The sequence below is a fragment of the Lipotes vexillifer genome, unplaced genomic scaffold, assembly GCF_000442215.2.
Source record: "Lipotes vexillifer unplaced genomic scaffold, Lipotes_vexillifer_v1.1 scaffold470, whole genome shotgun sequence".
Classification (NCBI taxonomy): domain Eukaryota; kingdom Metazoa; phylum Chordata; class Mammalia; order Artiodactyla; family Lipotidae; genus Lipotes; species Lipotes vexillifer.
In genome coordinates this window covers 2,674,790-2,696,095 of record NW_006799533.1, presented here as the reverse complement: position 1 = coordinate 2,696,095, position 21,306 = coordinate 2,674,790, and the positions used below count along the sequence as shown (strand labels likewise).

Sequence of the window (21,306 nt, the reverse complement as noted above, 5' to 3'; positions counted from 1 at the left end):
TCTTGCGCGCGCAAACGCTTGCACGGCCGAGCGGCGAGGGGCGGGGCGGGAGCAGCCCCGGGGGCCTGGCTGGGCGCGGCCAGGAGAGGGCGCGGCGCGGGCTGGCTCCTGAGTTGTTTGCCGGATCCCGGACCGTGAGACGCTCAGAGGGAGCCCAGCCAGCTCGGGCTGGTCCGGGCTGCGCTGGGCGGCCCGGAGGGAGCGCGTCCCGGGTCACGCCGGCGCCCGCGAGCGGAGCGCGGCGGGGAACGCGCCATGGACCCCAAGGCGGGTAGCGGCGAGGAGGATGACTGCGTGGACTCGGGCGCAGAGACCGGAGGGTGAGCGGCGCGCACCGGGCCGGGCAGTGGGCGGGGGCCACTCTCCGAGTTGCGCGGCGGCTCCTCCCGGCCCGGGACCTTCCTGGACCCCGCGCCGGAGTCGCTTCGGCGGGACGCGGCTGCGGGGACTGTTTCTCCTGCCGGGTCCCCTGGGGAAGCCGGAGGGGCTGTGGCGAGCCCGCTCTCTGCTGGGCCGGCCCTGGGGGCAGAGCGGCGGGGTCCGTGGCTGCCCCGGTCAGGGCGGGCCCCACCCTGGAGGGCAGAAAAGTGGAAGGACTCAAGGTTCAGAGTAACCCCACGCAGCCCACACCACCCCAGACCCTCTTGCTCTCCGTCATCACTGAGCTGATGCGGAGTGCCGGGCAAATGCAGTGTCCCCCGGTATCACCGTTAGAGAGACAAGGGATGCTCTTGCACTTGTTTCCACCTTCCGCGAGGACTTTCTTATTGTTGCTCCGGAACCCCCTGGAGTCCAGGATGGGGGTCTGGGGATGGGGAGAAAAGGTAAAGCGGGTAGGACACGTGAGACCTAAACGCCTTTGAGAAGTCTTCTAAGAGGATGGCGTTTTTCATTTTATGGCTTTTTTGTGCTTTGCCAAGACGCCCCCCCCACCCCAGCTCCTCCACTGCCCCGCCGAAGTTCCTCACTTCTGAGCGCACCTGTCCCAGCTGGAGCCGCTTGCCTTGGGCACAGGTGGGATGAAGATGGTGCTAGGATCTAGCCTTGCATATTTTTTAAAATGTCCTCTTCTCTTCGGCGGACTCAAACAATTAGTCCAAAGCTTTGGAGACTAATTAATCCTCTCCGAACAGCACTGTTTTCCTGAGTGGGACAAAAGACTGAATGTCTTTTAGGAGACGAACGTCATTGTAAAGCCTTCCGCCCAGCCCCTGTCTCTAGAGGACTTCCCGGTGCAGAGTCAGCGCTACATCCAGGATGCGGGTACCGACCCAGAAGGAAAGGGTGTCTTTGCCTATCTGCAGTAACCCAGGGGGAGGGCTGGAGCTGCCCAGAACACAGAAAGCCTCATTCCAAGAAGGCTGGGGAGATTTAGACATAGATCTAAGGATTTGGCAACCCTGAGAGGACAGGAAGAGAGTCCAGGCCCAGAATAGACCTAGGGTCACACCTGACCCGGAGAAAGGCTCCCTAGGCAGCCCCCACCCCCTGCCTGCCCAACCCCGCCCTTCCTTACAGCCTCTATCCACTGGAGCCGAAATCCAGGAGTTTACTGCCCCAAAACAGTTACCCTGCAATGGGCTTTCCCTGTTATCCGCACTTGTGATCATTGATGGTTCGCTACAGAACCCTGTTACACTCCAGTGTTGTAACCTGATTCCAAATACTGAACTCCTGTGCTTTCTCCCACGCTTTGTATGTGGGGCATTTATCAACTTTAACTGAAGATCCTTGGCTTCCCCCCACCCCCGCCCCACCTGTTAGCTGAACATGAGTAGAAGAAACAAAAGTAATCAGGTCATTTTCAGCTGGGTTAAATAAAGCACTGGCTGGTCCATTGGTTTTCAATTTGCAGAGCTCACCTGAAAGAGGTCTTTTATGCCAGGGCTCTCTCGGAGAAATGGAGAGAAAGCCCTGACCCAGGAATGTCATCACCCCAGGATCCCAACAAACAGCATGACAGCTGTCAGGGCTCCTGGGAGGGGCTTGCTGAGCATGCTGACACCTCTCTGTCTCTGTCATAAGTGTGTAAGTTAACAGGACAGAATTGTTTGAAGAATTCTTATTGCCTCAGTAGCATTCTTAAGCTAAAGGTAAAGTGGCATGGATTTAAATAAAATAGTTTCAGTGAATCCTTATCAGTCTTGTATTTGCTGCATATTCATATATCCCTTAAAGTTGAGATTACTTATTTAAAAACTGTTCACAGTTTCCCTGCTTTTCCAGAGCTTGCCGCCTCTTACCCTCTCCAGCTTTCATACAGCTACCTGTCGAGATTGTGTAGAAAGCATGAAGAAAGCTTGCTCAGTATGTTTGTTATCATTATTTTTAAAAACGCAAATCAGATCGTGTCTCTCTGCCTTGCAAACTTTTAGTGGTTCTGTCATCTATAAAGCACAAAGAGTTTAGCATGGCCTACAAGCCCCAGTGTTAATGGGGTCCCCACCCCTCTCTCTCTGGCCTTGTCACTTGGCAGGCTCGTCTCTGCACCCTGCATATAACCACATCAGCTGGGTTTTTTCCAATTCCTCACCTGTGTCAAGCCGCCCTCTTTGCCCCTAGGCCCTTCTCCACCTGGCACGCCTGTCCGCCAGGTGAAACTCTACTCTTCTTTCAAGAGTCAGCTCAAGTGACACATCCACTCAGACAGGGAGCCTTAATTTGGGGTGCATGAATTGCTTTAAGTTGCATGCAAAATGATGGGCTTTGTGAAGTTTTCTAAGATACTGTTTTTCATCAGATTCTCAGAGTAGCCTGTGATCCCCTCCAAACCACGTTTGGGCAGGGTGTGAGTTTCATTTTCATCATGCTGCGTTTGAAGTATTGGGAGACATCCAAGTAAAGATGATGAGTCAGCAGTCAAGTAATCTACCTAGAGAGGAGGTCAGACAGGAGGACTGCAGTTGGGACTGCAGTTGGGAACCGTCAGCCTAAAACTGGCAGTTGAAACCCTAGGAGTGGAGTCGATCAACTAAAGTTCATAGCAGACACGAGCCTGGCATTTACTATGTGCCAGGTACCATTCTAAGACTTACATGTTTCATTTATTCACTTAATCCTTCAACAAATCTGGGAAGCAGGTACTATTTAAGACCAGCCTTGAAAAACTACAGCATTTAAATGTCAGGTAAAGGAGGGTGAGCTGATAAAGGAGCCTGAGAAAAATTAGGCGTGGAATGAAAAAAGGAAAAAGGTGATATCCTAGAAGCCAAGGGAAGGAAGGAAAGAGATCAGCTGTGCTGTTGAGAAACAAATCAGGATGAGGAAGTCATCTCCCTTCTTTTTAAAGGGAGATGATGAAAAGAAGGCCGAGGAGTAGTGGAGGACTGTGAGGAATAGGAGGTGGCTGGAGCCCTTTGTCTGGGAAAGGGAGGGGTGAGAAGAGACAGTAGCTGGAGGGGACAGTGGGATGAGGGAAGGATTTCTTGAACGTAGGCATGAATTGGGCAATAAATGCTCATAGAAAGGATTCTGTAAATGGGAAATGATAACTACGTAGGAGAAAAACGGATATCTGTAATGTCAGCTTTCTGAAAATGTGCAGGTAGGTGGACTTCAGGTCATGTGGACAGATTGGCTTTGGAAAGAGGAGGGACATCCCTGTTGCAACCAGTGGGAGAGAAGGGAAGATGGGTTTCCATTCAGTGCAAATGCAGCGCCCCACCCCCACCCCCCGTCCCCCAGGAGAATGGAGACTTGACACTGTTGTTCCGGGAGATGGTGAGTGAGAACCCAGTCAAGATTAGTGATTACAAATGAAGGTACTAGTCTACCTTGCCATTGATTTTCCTGCAGCAGTGTTCACCCGCCTGGGGGCAGGCGGAGAGAGACAGTGGGTAGTTGAGATCATCGAGGTTTGGGGGAGAGGGACTCTTGCTAGGCTGGGGTGAACAGAACACAGGAGCAAGGGAAAAATGTGCGGCTGTTGCTTGAGCTGGTGACCGATCCTTTCAGCAGCGTATCAGAAGTGCTTCCACGAACCTTCGTGGATTCCGCTGCCAGTAGACAGACTGTGCTGATCCCTTTGAAAGTTACAGTCCAAAGAGGCAGCCTGCTGGGGTTCAAATTCTGGCTCCTCCACCTAGGAATTGTGGAACCTTGAGCCAGTTACTTACCCTCTCCCTGCCCTCAGCTTTCTCCTTTGTTAAGATGGGGATGACGATAATACTAGTACTCACCTCATAGGGTGGTTGTGAGGATTAAATGGGTCTGTACACTTAAAGCCCAGAGAACAGTGCCTGGCATAAGTAAACCCTCTGTACATTATTATTTCTTATGAAACACACTCCAAATGGTAAACTTAGAGTTTTATATAAATAAAAATGTACATCTCCAGGTGCACTCAAGACCATATGTTCTTTGTACTCATCACAGTAGAGGCTCTGATGCTTTTAAATGCCTTAAACAACTTGTTTACTGTTCAGAACATCTGAAAGAGTACAGCACATGCCTCAATCTGATAATTATTTTTATTTTGAAGATGAGGAAATGGAGGTTTCAGAGGGTGCATGACTAGTTAGTGGCCTAGATTGCAGCTTGGGTCTGCAGTACACCTCCTGCCTAGTGAAGTTGCCTTTCAAAGAGCTATTTGGTCTGTAATTAATTCTTGTTTTCTGCTCAGACATTTTCTTTTGCTCAAAATGCTACCTTTGCTGTCTGACACCCCCAGCAATACAGGCTAAGACTAAAAGCAAACTAGCATTCTTCTGCGGTGATTAATGTCATTTTGAAACTCCCACTTTCCGGATCCACTTGAAAACAAGCCTTGTGCTTCTGTGTACTTTCTGTTAGAAAAAACTGGCAAGTTGGCTACTGACCATGGTCAACTGTCTTAAGAAACAGAGTCTCTTAACAGAGGGACAGGCAGTGTTTTGTAAACCCAAACAAAAAGCTAAGATGAATGTTTTCCAATGGGTGTTGCATTAGTGCTGTCTCCCAGATTTGGCCTCTAAGCCAGTCTTTCAAATATAACCGTAGCTGATGGATTATTTTCATTCAAAAGTTTGACCTGGCATTAATGGATCTCCACGTCTGTGGCAGCTGTCACTGAGCTTCTGTAAACATAGGGTCATACCATGCTCTGTATCTTTGGGTGAACTCCAACTGATGCGTCACTGTGATTTCAGTGATAACAAACAATTCACAGGTCTAGAGTTTATAAACAGGTGGATGGAAAGGAATAGGTAGAATCCATTTTTAAAGGGGACAGACTTAAAGAATTTTAGATGGGGAAATGTTGCATAGAAGACAAGATGATCTATTAGGTACTCTATTGTCTTTGCGTTCAAGGTGGAGCTAGATAGCTCTAAATTACCATGGCATCTAATTCAATGGACTGGGAGTTAACAGATGAGGTACGTGGTGCAATGAGCTGAGCTGATGTTTTACAGAAATGCCAAGGTCAGTTCTTATCCCAGGATTTCCCTGGGAAAGAGAATTTAGGAAGGTATCCATTTTCTATAAATATAAAAATTGGCAAGTAGGCTGCTGACGGTGGTAAACTATCTTGAGTGCAGACCCCTTTATATTTAATCCCTATACGAAAAATTATAATTAAAGTACAGTCAAGGGACCACATCCTACTTTCTGTTCATTATTGGCACAGATACTAAATAAACGTAATGTTTGAAAATGCGTTTACTATATGTGTCAGGCATGTGAATATATATAATCCTTGTATTATTCTGCTCATCTGTATCATGTGTCCACAAATTTTTCATCCTAAAATTTGTGGATTCACCTTGCATGCTTCGTTCTGGCAAAGCTGAATGTCTTATTCAGAGCCAGCTGGATAAATTCTTAGGATGTGAGACCAATAAGCAAAATTCCCAAGACAGGTACCCTACAGCTTGCTTCCTCCTACCTAAAAAAGCCGGGAGTACACATCCCTCCGTGCTTTGCAAAAGTGAACAATCGGGAACAATCATATAGCCAACAAAAGGGAAATGGTTGACTAAATTATAGTACATCACCTTATCTAAAATTATAGTTACAGAAACCATGTAGCAGCATTTTATGATGGAGTTTAGTGAAAAGAGCAGTTTAAAATTGTATCTCCATCGTTATGGCAACTGAGTACAAATTACGTCACCAGGACCAGAGGCTGGAGAGTATTGTGAAGTTTTAGGTGACTTTTCTTTCTGTTTGATTTCTGTTTTGATGGTGGACAGGGGTGGAAGTTAGGGTGATGGATGAGACTACAGAGCTGGGCAGAGGCCATCAGTCATAGAAAGAGGGGTGCACTGTTGTGCACTGTCGAGCTTGAACTTCATCCAGAGAGGGACATGATCAGATTTGTTCCTTGCAAAGATTGGCTGCTGTATGAGAAAGGAATTGGAGCAGGGCGAGAGTGACAGAAGACCGACCATTTGGCAGGCCTGACCTGGGCGGTGCCTTTCATCATGAGAAATATGGAGAGATTCATGGCAGGGGCATCCGTTATGCCAGCACCTGCCCTAAAATACCCCCGTTGCACTTTAAGATTCTTGGAATATGTTTCGAATGTAAATTTCATTCTACATAGGTATCCATCTGTATGCAGATCTTTAAAATGTATGCATATGCGAAACCCATATGCTTCAAGAGCATTTGGAAGATCCTAGCTGAAAATACTGACAGAATTTTAAAAATAAAATAAATACGATTGCACATTCTTACTGAATGTTTTATTGGAATTGTCATGCAATTTCTTTGAAGCCTGGCCATCTTAAGATGATCGTATTGTAATGGAATTGTTTGGCTGTTGCATCTCCCACAGTGAATGTTGGTTGAGTATTCATTGCGTATATGTACAGTTACATTTCTAAGTATTGTCCGAAAGTTTATTTATGCCCTGCCTGGTTCCGGAAAGTATTTAACGCACCAACACTGGGGTTACAAATCCTGCATTTCAGAATGTGCCTGGTCCCTGACTCTCCTTTCTCATTTTCTCTCCCTCCATCTCCTCTCCCTTTTCCCTTTGCCAGCATGTCTCCGGGCTCTATCCAATCCCTTCTCCCTTCTAACTCCTTCCTTACCACCGCTCTACCTGCCTAGTTCAAGCCTCACCTCCTGGTCTCCTTACAGATACTATCACTTTAGTTTCCTAATCAATGATATAAAAAACTGGATGAGATCTCAGTGGATGCAGTTTGTAGTATATAAAGGGATATGCAAATGTTAGTAGTTGTTATTCTTTCCAGTTTTGAAATTCAGTGACTCTGTGACAACTAAAGTATTTCATTTGAAAAGAGAAAATCACATGCTGTTTTTCTTCCATTTTGCTCCTCTAGCAATAAGTCAGTGCATCATCTTGTGTGGGAGATGTAGGTTGTTTGAATTAGTGAGAGGCATGCTTTTTATGACTTTTTAAAAAAGTTTTGTATATATCCTTTTAATGTGGTAAGAAACTCAATGGAGTAAAAATTGGATGATTCAAGAAAGGCAGCGTGAGACTAAGTAAATAAAAGGAGTGTATATCTATAAAATTAAACATAATTAACCACTTTATTTGCATAACTATGTCCCCTAACTGCCACCTTGGTAGAATAAACTCCTCCATGCCTGAGAGCTTAATTTCCTACCAAGAATGACTTGGGGGCACTGTGGGGAGAAAACCAATAGCTTCTATACCATGTACGTTGCCAGAGAGGGACGGTTTAAGAGCCACACAAGTAGAGCAGAAGCTTAGCAGAGATTAAGCAGACAAGTTCTTGGCCACATTCCCATTCTCACAGAGGCCAAATGCCAGCAGCTGATTTTTCAGCATACAAACTGATGGCTTATTTCACCCTGGCCCTAACCCTGCTTTTTCCCTTTCCAGATCACGGCCCACATCCTGTTACTCTAATATCTAGCAGGATTTCTTCCTAGATGGAACTGAAATCAACCATCATTGTGCTTGTGTGTTACCTGATGGTCAGCCAGGCCTTGAATGTGGAAGCCCTCCCAGCCAGGGTTCCTTCTCCCCAGGGTCCACCTCGCCTCTGCTTACATCAGCAAAGAAACATTTCCCTGAGGGATAGTGCTGACATTTCAAGGGTTTAACCTTTTGCAGTGGTTTAACCTTTTGTGGGAGTCATCAACCCCTTTGAGAGTCTACTGAAAACTTTGAGCGTTCTCTCCGGGAAAATAAGCTTCCATTCAAAAATTTGCCAGTAAATTTAGATGTTTCGGGACCCATCTGGTCTCCCATCTGGGAGACTCACAGAGCCCATATGAAGGACCCCGGATTTCTAGAATGCCTTTAAAGTTGTGCTTTCAAATCCAGACATAACTTGATTCTGCACAAAACAGTCCGCAGCATGAAAGTTTTTAATTTGTGGCATTTCTTTACCAGTTAAATGCTACTTACCACTGACTTTAAAATTCAACTTTGAAGAGATCACTTGGACAGAGAAAAATAATGTCTAATCCTACTAATACTAAGGTTTTGTGTTTCAGGTCTGACTACAGCCACATGTCCTCCACCAGCAGTAAGTATGGCTTAAATGTCCTTCAGTTTTGTCTTCAGAGTCCCCCTGGGGGTCAGTCCCATCTCTGTATGTAGAGAAGGCCATCCATGTAACCCTTGCTTTAATAGAAAGAATCTCCGAAGGTATCCTGGCCAAAGGATGTGATACAGGATTCTCTGGGGAGTGGAGAAAAGTGGAGGCTTTTCCTGGAGAATGTGATTGTACCTTGATTTGAGGGCTAGACGTGCCACTACTTTCCCTGTGGAAATTCAGCCTGGAGGAACTAGCCCAGGCTTTATTAACCCGCATGCTTGGAAAATACCTTCTCTGATGAAGCTGAGGGAACTCATTCATTCAACAAACACGTATCAAATACCTGCTGTCCTTGGGCTCACAGCTCAGAGTGCATTCATTGGATCATGAGGTGGCCCCAGTTCCTCTGTTGGGCAGATTTCCTCCTGTGTATTTCTGTACCTGCAGGCAGATACCACAGATGATGATTATATATGGTAAAAAAAAAAAAAAAGTATGTTTATAAACATACTCTGAGCATAGAAAAAGGTGCTTGTATTGAATATTAAATTACAAGTAAATCTATTTATGGGAAATTAGGCGTTATATCTAGGAACAATTACAGTGATGAAGATCACTACAGAGCCATTCAGACTGATTAAACACTTATTTTAAAATAACAAAAAAATTTTCTTACAATAAAAGTCCTGATGTTTTGAGTCGGTAAACACTGAATTGTTTTGGCCTATCTCACTATCCTGATAAGCTCTCAATTCTAAATAGTTCCCAAATGGAAAGACACTTAATTGGATTATTCTATTTATTGATGTTATGGCTTAGTTTTTCCTTTGCAATGAGAGACTGTGCGGAAAGCTGTATATCTGGGATGGTTATTTTGTGTCAAATTATATTTAGTTAGTATAACTGCAGCTAGCAATTTCTGATCATTTCAGCCAACTGGAGACCCAGCATTGCCCCTTAATTATTAAGAACCATTAGTAATAAATTAGAGAATAATGCTCCAGTGATTTGCATTTCCTCCCTGAAGCTTCTGCGTTCCTAAAATCAGAGAAAGCGCTCTCTCTCTCTCTCTCTCTCTCTCTCTCTCTCACTCTCTCTCTCTCTCTCTCTCTCTCAATCTCTCTCTCTCTCTCTCTCTCTCTCTCTCTCTCTCTCTCTCTCTCCTGCCATTTTCAGTTTTGCCCAGAGGCTACATTTCTTTAAGAATGATTTTTATAAAATACTTGCCCGAAGCCTTGGTTCAATTTGTAGCTCCCAAAGCAGTCCTCTGGGTCACAATAAAGCGCCTCTCTTGTCAGCGAAATGGGTAATTTGGTTTGGGATGTTTTCCTCTCCATTATTTTAACTGCAATCTCTGAGTTGGAATTTCTCTTAGTGCAACTGGGGTCAATAGCCTTTTATTGCTGTTCCTTTTCTCTTTAAATTTTTGGCGAGTCCTGCTTTATTCTTCAGTGTTGGGCCTCTTGGTGAGTGAGGGTGTATATGCGTTTCATATTTCAGTTAGGAAATGTATTTGACTACCAATAATAGAGAAAAAAATGACTTAAGTAAGGGTTTGTTTTCCTCTAATGGAAAAAAAAAAAAAAAAAAAGTCCAGAGGAGGCAGTGTGGGTGTGTTACACAGTCCTCAGATTTTGGCTTCCATCCTCAGGGTTGCCTCAAAGTTACAGAATGGCTGCCTCTGCCACAGCCATCACATCCTTGTTCTGGGCAGGAAGAAGAGGGGAGGGGAGGATACTGGTGGGCCTCTGACTGTCTTTGCTCTCTATGTTGCCTGAACTGCCTTTCCTTCCAGCCAGAAGCATCAATCCTGGCCACACCCATACACAGGAGAAGGCCCCTTATGCATTCAGTTAAACGTAACAGAGTGGACCCTTTCTGAAAAGAGAAAAAGAATATTAAATCTAGAGTCTTAAATCTGTCCTTTAACACATAGGTTCAACAGTGCTGCAATAATAAAAAGTATTTTCCAAGTAGATGTTAAAAATAGCATTTCCCCACAAGCTAGATAATCACTCAGAGGACTGAGTAGAAAGAAGTTTGCTATTTCTCCTGAATGGTGCAGTTCCAGGCTCACTCTCCCTGTCACAGCCAACTTGGTGCCAGCACCTTCTGTGTGACCACGGGCCCAGAGGGCTGACCAGTCGGTCCCAGTTCCCACATTTTGGTCCTGGAAGCAGCTCCGGCGCCTCATTGTCATTGTCCTGCGATCTATCATCCTCTCGCCACTGAATGGCTTGTTTCTGAATGATTCCTGACTCCTGACTGGGATTTGAGCATTGGTTACCATTTACTTTTAGGAAATGGACTTTTCTGTGTGTGCAAGTGGTTCTTCCCACACATTCACCTGATGCCCCTTTACCTGTCTGTTCCTGAGTTCACAGAGGCCTGAGTGCTTCCTTGGGGAGAGCTGGAGTTAGACTCTGTCTGTCCACAGTTGGTTTCTGTCGTTACCAGGATTGTCAGCAGAGCTTCCCGCAAGAACACCACTCTATTTAGTTGCAGGTTTTCTTCTTGGAATGCAGGGACTGCTGCTTCACACTGCCTGCCCCTGATGGCAGAAGAAGAAAGGTCATCCCTAAGACAAAGCAGAGCAGTGGTGTGGGGTTCAGGTGTCCTAGGCCCCAGTCCTGGCTCCACCGTACATTAGGTGTATGCTCTCGGGCAAGTCATTTACACTCTGTGAGCCTCAGTTTCCGCCTCTTTGGAACGAGGAAGCTGGGCTGAATGACCTCTAAGGGCCTCTCCAGGAGCTCTGGGAGGCTCAGATGTGACTGTCTTAGAAACTCCTCTAAAAAGAGAGGAGAAGGGAGGGAGCAAAGTTGTGAAGAATCAAGGACACTGTATCTTTTTCCTTGGTCCCAGAGTAAGAGTCCAGAGGATGGGCAGTCTCTCTGGTGGCCCGTAGCATTAACCCTGAAGTGAGGGCTGTTCAGAATCAATTTGAGCTTCTGTATTGTGAGCTGCCCATAAGTCGGTGGCGGTAGAGACCTTGTGGTGAGGGGCAGCTGCTGCTTTTTATCCCCCCTCCCCTCAAATAAGTGGAAGGGGGACGCCATGAGATCACTGGGCTTCCTGCTTCTCCTCGACCTCTTGGGTTAAAGAATCGCATTTCTGTTGACCGTGTCCAGTGTCACTTTCAATTCAGGGGAGTGGCTGAGGGGGGCTTCTTTAATGGATGTTTTGGTTTTATGTGGATGAATTTTTTCTAATTGCAACTTGTCTGTATTTTTTAGATTGATGGGCAGAAAGGCTCTTTCTTTGTGTTTCCTGCAAAACTAAACCCACTCTTAGCACTCAGGAGATCTCAGTAAAGCCTAATCCTTCCCTAGGAAGCTGAATTTAATTTATACTCTCAGAATTTTAGGTTGTTTTTTCCAGCAACCTGGTTAGAAGATCATCAAGCCACTGTGTACAATTTGCATTTTTAAGCGATTTAAATAGAAAAGGGGAATTTTATAAACAGAATAAAAGAAAAACAATAATTATGCTGGGGGAAAAACATCAACTGTGCTACGTAATGCTAATGAAATTCTCATGTGTGATTGAATATTTCCCTTCAAATAAAGATCATAATGATACTTGGAGAATGCCTCCTAGAAGATGCTGGGAGCTGAAAAAATGATATTTTCAGGACAGTCTACCATTTCTTGCGGGTCTCTAGCCCCAGGATAATGCCGGTAGGAGGCAGTCAAAGAATCAACTAGTTCTCTCTGTTTGAGACCCTTCTCCAAGAGCCTCTTCTCTAGTTGCCCTACTAATTGTGCCCTAAGACTGTTCCCTCTTGAACCTCAAGTAGGGTCGTCAACTCTTCACCTGGCCCTTATAAACTGCCAGTGACGACGGCGGGACTGCCTTGCAGTTTTGTGCCCCTTCAGGCTTTTCAGAGCACACGTGATAAAAGGTCAGTTGAAATGATACAGAGGGCTCTTGGCAATGCCCTGAAGGAATTCTCTGTGTCTGAAATGATGGAGAAATGGCCATGAGCAGTGCGTTCTCCTCATTTGAGCCCAGGAGCATGTAGCAAGCTGTAGAAAAAAGGCACATGTCATGGGTGGGCGGGAGTCACCGAATCTGTCTTCACCTCCCTCCTCCAGGCCTGATTCCTGCCCTACTATTTCTTCCCTTACTTTCTTTCCCTGACTTCCTGCTCTGTCCTTCCAGTGACTCAGGTAGCTTCCCTGTTTCCTGCCTACACTCTCCCTGCTGGCCCCGAGCTTTCTACAGGCTATTGGTCCCATGGACTTTCCTGGGGCTGCCATGTCTATGACCTGCCCTTGAGGGCAGCCTTACAGAGGTCCAGCTGGTGCCGGGGGCCTCTGGGCACACACTGGTGTCCAGGAAAAAGGGTCAGGTGGATTGCAGGTGTTTTTTAAATAGGAAAATTGGGATGTTTCGGTTCATTGCAAGGCACTGTAGCTGGTCTAGAGCCACCATGGGGCTTGTCAAGTCTGCCTTGCTGCTCTGACAGGATGACATACCATCCCTTCCTGAGGTTGCCTTTTCTCACGCGCGCATCTTTCTAAATGCTGTCTTTTCCCTTTCATTTCTCAGTGGTGTCATCATTTCCTTGGTGTTTCAGGATACCGAAGCATCATATGTTTTGATTTTGTCTCTGGCCACATCTGTGGGTCCCGTCAGCGTGCAGGGAAAGATAAGACCATTGTGATTTAATTAACAAACAATGTAAAGAGCTTTCAAAGCAGCAACACCTTGAAAAGATACGATTGCACACTGTCGAACTCATCAGTGACGGGGGACATTTGAATGTTTATGATTGCGCGCTGTCGAACTCATCGGTGACGGGGGACATTTGAATGTATACGATTGCGCGCTGTCAAACTCATTGGTGACGGGGGACATTTGAATGTATACGATTGCGCGCTGTCAAACTCATCGGTGACGGGGGACATTTGAATGTATACGATTGCGCGCTGTCGAACTCTTCAGTTATGGGGGACATTTGAACATATATGATCTGTGTCTCCGTATCCAAGAGCTCAGTTCAGACTTGGGATATGAAATATTCGTTATTTTCTTTCTGTTTTTGTTAGAGGAGACGATAACTTATTGACAGAATTTGCTCACTTTAGAGCCAGTTTTTATCACATACATCCAAAAAAGGAAGATCAGTATCTTAGAAGAGGTGGTGCGAGCCAATTTCACTATGATCCATTTGTAAATGCCATAGTTTTCATTTTTTTCTTCTGTGTACAATACTTTTCTCCATTATGATTTTCAGAACACATAGCTTTCAGAATCTTATTCCACAAGATCTAGGCAGAACTCAAATCTATTCATTAATCCTTATGAAGAACAATTTCAGCCAATGAAGTGGCTTAATTTTGTGATCAGTATGGAGTTGGCAATATGCACAGGTTTGCCAAGAGACTAAAAAATCCACCTATTCCATCCGCAGCTTCACACTCCTATTGCAGTAAAAGCACCAAAAGAAAAGTCACCGATTTTCTCTAATTTAGAATATCGCCTTTCAGACAAAGTTAGTTATAGATGGTAATACAATCATCAGAGACCAGCCTGCCAGGTATTTTAAGTATCTCAGTTCACGTCCATCACTACTTTCACTGATTTTCTACTTGCTCTGATTCCAAAGGGCTTACTAATATTAGTGACACTGTTTGATTGACTTACTAATATGCAGTGTCACTAGTATTAATAACTGTTGTAAACCCAACATAAATCAATTGACATAAATCAGTTGACATAAATCAATGCGTCGGGCACATGTGTACATGTTTTCAATGGAGGATAGTCAGGGTTTTGTGTGCCAGGAGGTCTTGAGTGTGCAACTTCCAGCAAATGAACCCCAAACAAGAACTACTCTCACTTTTATTCTGGTTGAGACCCTATTCTGTCCCAACAGTCATGTTCACATGCAGAGCTGTTCTCATGGAGGTTCAGAGTGAGCTGCTGAACAGCTGGAATGACTCCACAGCCCTAGACGGGCTCTCCGTGAGTGGCCTTGTGCTGGACAATTGTATCACTGATGACACAGTCCTTCCTGATGCGTGGCGATGACTGCAGAGGCCAATCGGAAACCATTAAGATGTTGTGCACGTGGGACACATCAATCTGATTTTCTTGTCTGGTCTGTCCTGCTTTGTGGCTCTGCCTTCCAAAGTGACTGTGAGATTAAAGCTTTTACTCACAAGTAGCTATTGCGTTCCCTAGCATGGGGCGTCTGGGCCACTGACAGCTCCAGCTCCTGTAGCTATGTGGGAAACAGCCCTTAAGGCTTCCTCTGTCCTCCTGGGAATGCACTGGCCTCAATCCAGTTAGGAACTGGCTCTCCTGCCTATGGAGAAGGGCCTGGTGCTTGTGGCTCTTCCATGCCCCCAGGCAACTGTGGCTTCATGTTTCAGACACTTCTTATGTTCCTGGACCTTTCTCTTAGGGCTGGAGCCATTTAACATGTAGCTTGTAGGTAACACTGATAAAAAGGCCACAGTCCTGGAAGCGTCGTTTTTGGCAGGTATGGATCTTGCAGCCACTCAGGTGGAGGCTTAGCAGAAGCTGAGAGCCACAGAAGGCCAGCTGGTGTAGGTTGGGGTATTTGCTCCTCTTCCACATTTTGTCAGCTGCCCAGACAGGGTACTCTTGGCCTGGCAGAGCGCATAAAATCACCAAACTGGAAAACTTGCTACTCAGAGTGTGGTCCACAGACCACAGCATCACCCTGAAACTTGTTAGAAATGCAGAATCCCAGGCCCAACCCCTGACTTCCTGAGTCATATGAGTTGTTTGTATGGAAATTTTACAGAGCTCTGATCTAGCCCATCTCCCCAGTAAATAAGATTGCTCTTAAATCATCCATGATTGATGTGATTTATCCAAGTTTCTTACTTTCAGAGGCTAATTTTGAATGGTATAATCTGTAGGTTCTAGGATTTGTATAACGTCTAGATAAAATTATTCACTTAATATTTAAGTTATTTTATTGATAATTTAAAAGAAAATTGTGTTCCTCCTCTAAGAGTAGTTTATTTTAAAACATGGGACTTGTTCTTTATAAGGCAGGCTAGAGGTATTTGTTTGGGGTTTTTTTGAGAAGCAGGTGGCAGCCTTATCTACATAATCATGAAATTAGCAAACGATACCTGAGATGAATGAAACTACTGGAGGTGAAAGAGTGGGTGCACTTAGAATGTTATTTGATAGTATGGGGTCTATATATTCAGAGTCCTCTGAGTGGGAACCTGGAAAACTGGACAATATTACTATTTGACAGTTGATAAGAAAAAAGCTATAACCAAAGATACTCATCAGGAAATCAAAGGCTGAGGACAGTGTCCCACACGGACAACTCCTCTGATGCTCTGTTACACAAACATCCATTTCTGAAAAAAATGATTGTGTAGTCCTCTGGCTTCAAAGATAAGTTTTAATTCTGTGATTTCAATTACATATAGGGTGCCAACTTCTAGCCAGGATATGAAAGAAAAATGGAGGCAGGCTTCTCATGATCACATTTTCCCTGAGAGGCTGAAGTGACACTTCAGGGACATCTGTCCTACCAGGGTTGTCAGGACCCCTATCCCACGAGAGGGAACAAAAGTGAGTAGCTGCTACTACGCATTCTCCTGACATGCCAGGTGCTTTTCCCAGTTTTAAAATAATTATATCCAAATAATACATAGTCCTTGTAGAAAAATCAGAAAATACAGATTAGCAAAAGGAAGAAAACTCAGAATGCAGCCATCCAGAAACAAGTTGTAATGTGGTGTCGGCCTTTATAGATTTCTTTCTGAGCATCTATATTCCTATATATGTGTATATTATTACCAAAAATTATATTGGATAGTTTTATAGTCTAATTTTCTCACTAAGCATATTGTGAAGTTCTTTATATACCAGTAAACTTACTTCTATAATAGTTTGACTGTCTATACATGATCCCATTGTATTTCTTTCTGCACCATACTTTATTCACCAGTGCCCTATTGTTGGTCCTATAGGTTCTATTCACTTTTTCACTATTATAATCAGCATTTTATGCTATATCTTTGTGCATATCCTTCATTATTTCCTTAGTATAAATTCCTATGAGTGGAATTGCCAAGGTAAAAAGCATACTTACTTTTTTTTTTTTTTTTTTTTTTTGGGTACGCGGGCCTCTCACTGTTGCAGAGCACAGGCTCCGGACGCGCAGGCTCAGCGGCCATGGCTCACGGGCCCAGCCGCTCCGCGGCACGTGGGATCTTCCCGGACCGAGGCACGAACCCGTGTCCCCTGCATCGGCAGGCGGACTGTCAACCACTGCGCCACCAGGGAAGCGCAGCATACTTACTTTTTAAAGCTTATGATCCCTATTGCCAGGTCATTCTCCAAAGGTACCATTTCACTCTCCCATTGGCATGAATGAGAGTGCCAGTGTCTTATAAAAATTGGGATTTTTATAAACTAAAACTGTATGGATGGATACACACACAGTAACACTGGGCAAAAGTGCTCTGAAGAGCAGATTGTAAACAGGGAGACTCTCAGCTTTTGGAGACCCACAGGCTGAAGTCTGTTCTGTGGCTCTCATTAAAAGTATAGTATTGATTACATGCCCGCTCCAACCTCAGGCAGCAATAACAGTGCCTCCAAACCATCCGTGCACTGCACAGGCTTCATGGAAAGTATTTCGCTTCCAGTAGACAATTTCTATCTTTATTCAACATCAGTATTGTTGCTATTAACCTTTGAGGGGAAGACAAGTTGGAAGTATTCAGGGAAGGTTGTGCAAAAAGCCAGGTCATATCCACTAAACGTTAACAATATTCAGAATTGACTAGGAAAGCGAAGAGGTCCCATCAGCCCTCCCTCCTTTCTTTGTAAACCTTCTCTCCTTCATCCTCATTTGTTAAACTTTTAAATTTTGTACAACACACTGGTTATGGAAGGGAAGGTACATTCCATCTGCTCTCACTTCCCCTTTTATTTTTCTCTCACCCTGACATCTTCTGACATTTTTATTGGTGCCAAAGGTACTGATGCTGAGCTGTGCAACCAGTGCCTGGAAGACTTATCTTTCCTTCTTTGTAACAAGAATAGTTCTGAGAAGTCTCTCCTTTGTCTATTGTGGGAGAACTGGACTTCCTCTGTGAGTCCATCTTTAATATTTCATTGCCTCAGGCTTGAGCATAGGCTAAAATGTGTGGGTCACAGACAATCTAGACTCAGAAGTTGGAGGTCTTTCTATGAGCTGGCATGTTTAGAGGCTCACCATCAGTTGGATTATAACACTTTCTGCTGTCTCTTGAGAACTCTATAAGAACCTCCTGTTTCAGTGAGTATGAATTTTCACAGTCACCTGCTCAGGTATAAAAGTGGAACTGTTGTATTTCTCTATAATCGAGCTGAACTTAGCTCTGGAGCCACCACCCTCACCCCCTGGCAAGTGAAGGTACAGGTCTGCTCTGCTCTGGAGCACCCACCCCTGCAGGGCTCAGCCCAGGAGTTCAGTACATGACCCTCAGAAACCTTCTGGCATCCAGGCTGTGGTCAGGTCTCTTCCGGTTTTCTTCCTCCCACCAGAAGCCCAAACCGGACATCTGCTGAGGCGGAAAAGCCGCCCCTGCAGCATCACACATTCTTCTGCGGAGTCCAGTTCACGGGGTAAACACCCTGCCCTAGGTTTTTAGCCTTTCTCGGCTCAGAAGGCCTCTTCTGTCTCCGAAACCTCAGTCCTTGCAATAGAGAAGAGCCTTGCCCTTCCAGACTGTTTCCTCTGCTGTGATCTGAAAACAGTCTAAATTCAGAAACTTGATGAATGGTGGGTCCATCTGCCCCCACCTGCCCTGAAGCAATGAACAGCCCAGACTCTGCAGGTGGAGGGCCGCAAGCAATAAGAAAAGTGTGGGAGAGGGAAACTTCAGTTATTATCTCTGAAATTCATCCCCTACGTCATTCAGAACCTACCATCTCCCATTTTGTGTTTTTCTTCTGTTTCTCACGTGTGAGCATCTTGCTTTCTCAGTTAGGTTGTGATCTCTGGAAGGGACCCTGTCTCCTCCTGCTTTGCAGTCCTTGGGGCCATTAGCAGGAGTAAGCACTTCAGAGCTAGGGGGAGCCCCAAATTGGGAGTTGGGAGATGTTTGTTCTCTTCTAGACCTGCCGTTGACTAACGGGTCGATTTGGTCAAGTCGTCTGACCTCATCTGTAACATGAGGGGCTGGACTAAGTGCCTCCCCGATCTTTAATTTTCTAGTCATGCCCAGGAAGTTTGTTCTTCAAATGGGATGTAAGGTACATATTTTTCTGAGGAAACTTGGAAACAAGGCCCAGGGATACATCAGTATCCCATTCAAGTTAGCAAAGCATTTGACTATTTCACTGAATTTTAGGCCAAAAGAAATAAAAAGAAAAAAGAGTCCACAGCCTCCATTTCCCACATTGCTTGTTTGATCATGAGCAAAAACAGTGCCACATTTTATCACTGATTTTTCAATGCCCATCCATGCTATATTTTATAAGCATGTCCATAGTGGATTTTCCTGGAACACTTGTAAAGCTAATCATGGTTCATCTCATTTCTCAACATCCTGCCAGACAAATCCCTTTATAAAATAAATCTTAGTTACTGTAATTGTGAGGATTCGTCCCACTAGCTCTAGTGTAAGGCTGAGCAGTCTTGATGAACAAATCCTTGGGATAGGTTTGGTTAACACCCTCCTCTTTTGTCTGCTTGGCTTTGATAGATGTACCTTCTTAAAACAAGATGAATATTCTAATCCTGTTGTTTGCAAGCCCTGCTGTCTCATCTCCAAATCTACAGAATTTCATTCAGGTCCTGGCACTCTCAGGGTGACTGTGGCACCGATGGAAATGACAAGATACAATGTGGTTTAGAAAGAATGGCAGTTATTGAGTAGAAGAATGGATTCTGGGTAAAATACTAGAGTCTCTCTTTTTTTAAATTTATTTTTTATTGAAATATAGTTGATTTACAATGGCCAGTAGACACGTGGAAAGATGCTCAACATCACTAATCATTAGAGAAATGCAAATGAAAAACTATCATGAGGTATCACCTCACATCGGTCAGAGCGGCCGTCATTAAAAAGTCTACAAACAATAAATGCTGGAGAGGGTGTGGAGAAAAGGGAACCCTCTTGCACTGTTGGTGGGAATGTAAATTCGTGCAGCCACTATGGAAAACTGTGGAGGTTCCTCAGAAAACTGAAAACAGAATTACCATATGATCCAGCAATCCCACTCCTGGGCATTTACCCAGAGAAAACTATAATTCAAAAAGATACATGCACCCCTATGTTCATAGCAGCACTATTCACAATAGCCAAAACATGGAAACATCCTAAATGTCCATCGACAGAGGAATGGACAAAGAAGATGTGGTACATATATACAGTGGAATACTACTCAGCTGTAAAAAAGAAAGAAATAATGCCATTTGCAGCAACATGGATGGACCTAGAGATTATCGTACTAAGTGAAGTAAGTCAGAAGGAGAAAGACAAATACCATATGATATCACTTATATGTGGAATCTAAAATAAGACACAAATGACCCCATCTACAAAACAGAAACAGACTCACAGACATAGAAATCAGACTTGTGGTTGCCCAGGGGGAGGGGAGTGGGGGAGGGAACGGCTGGGAGTTTGGGATTAGCAGATATAAACTATTATATATAGGATGGATAAACAACAAGGTCCTACTGTATAGCACAGGGAACTAGATTCAGTATCTTGGGATAAACCATAATGGAAAAGAATATTTTAAAAAATGTCTCTATGTGTATAACTGAGTCAATTTGCTGTACAGCAGAGATTGGCACAAATAGAGTCTCTTCAGTCATCTGAACCATATAACTTTTTATACACAAGGGGTCTAGTACATTGTTAAGCATTGGGGACTGGTGTGCGTCAGACCTGTCTTACCTTCTCATAAAATTGCAAAGTCATTGTAGTCCTCAGGACTTAGATAACTATGCCAGATATATTTAAGTGTTTCTAGCTGAATTAAACCTTCTCAGACCAATTACATATCAACTTCCCGGTCCTCTTCCAGAATCAATGTCAAGCAGTGTCAGAATTTAAAGTGACTTTGTTATTTCCTCTCTGGTTGGTGTCTGGCCTTCCCTTCCTCTTCCTCTTCCCATCTGCAGGTTTGTTCCACAGCAAAGCTTAGAAATACATTTAAAGTCAAGTTGATGTCACATTTCCAAGTGGAAAAACATGCAGGGTGTCTAAAGCATCTGCCTTACTTTCTATATCAATTCTTTCTTAATAGCTTTAGAGTGAGTTCAAGAATAAGCCTCTCACATCCAGATTCCTGGCATTGTTTCTGTAATAGGTGATGAAAATTGAGAGAGCAGTCAAATAACTACAGGGATAGCAAAGCCGTACTCCTTTTTTTTTTTTTTTTTGCTGTACGTGGGCCTCTCACTGTTGTGGCCTCTCCCGTTGCAGAGCACAGGCTCCGGACGCGCAGGCTCAGCGGCCATGGCTCACGGGCCCAGCCGCTCCGCGGCACGTGGGATCTTCCCGGACCGGGGCATGAACCCGTGTCCCCTGCATCGGCGGGCAGACCCTCAACCACTGCGCCACCAGGCAAGCCCAAAGCCATACTTCTTACAAAATCTTGAGAGGGCCTAAGGATCAGAAAGATGCCATAGTGTTCTCCTCTGTCAAAGGAAAATAGAGTTTTTGGCTTAGTCTCTTCAGCCTATATTCCATTCTTCAATTACAGGAAAGTTCTGTGAATTCAGGCTGAAGGAGGAGATGCATTTTATCTATATTATGGACGCATTTTGGATCCCCTATATTAAATACTCTGCATGTCACCTCATTGCCACCAGATTGCCTATTCCCAA

At 44.7% G+C, this 21,306-nt stretch overlaps 1 protein-coding gene across 1 annotated transcript in view; it reads left to right on the top strand.

Annotated features, from left to right (window-relative positions):
• The first annotated feature begins 255 nt into the window (after window positions 1-255).
• The window catches only part of FAM124A (family with sequence similarity 124 member A), a 112,214-nt gene continuing 91,163 nt past the window's right edge, over window positions 256-21,306 (top strand). The window contains exons 1-2 of the mRNA XM_007471688.1: window positions 256-320; window positions 8,422-8,453. Coding sequence (XP_007471750.1) covers window positions 256-320; window positions 8,422-8,453 — 97 coding nt within the window. The remainder of the gene's footprint in view (window positions 321-8,421; window positions 8,454-21,306) is intronic.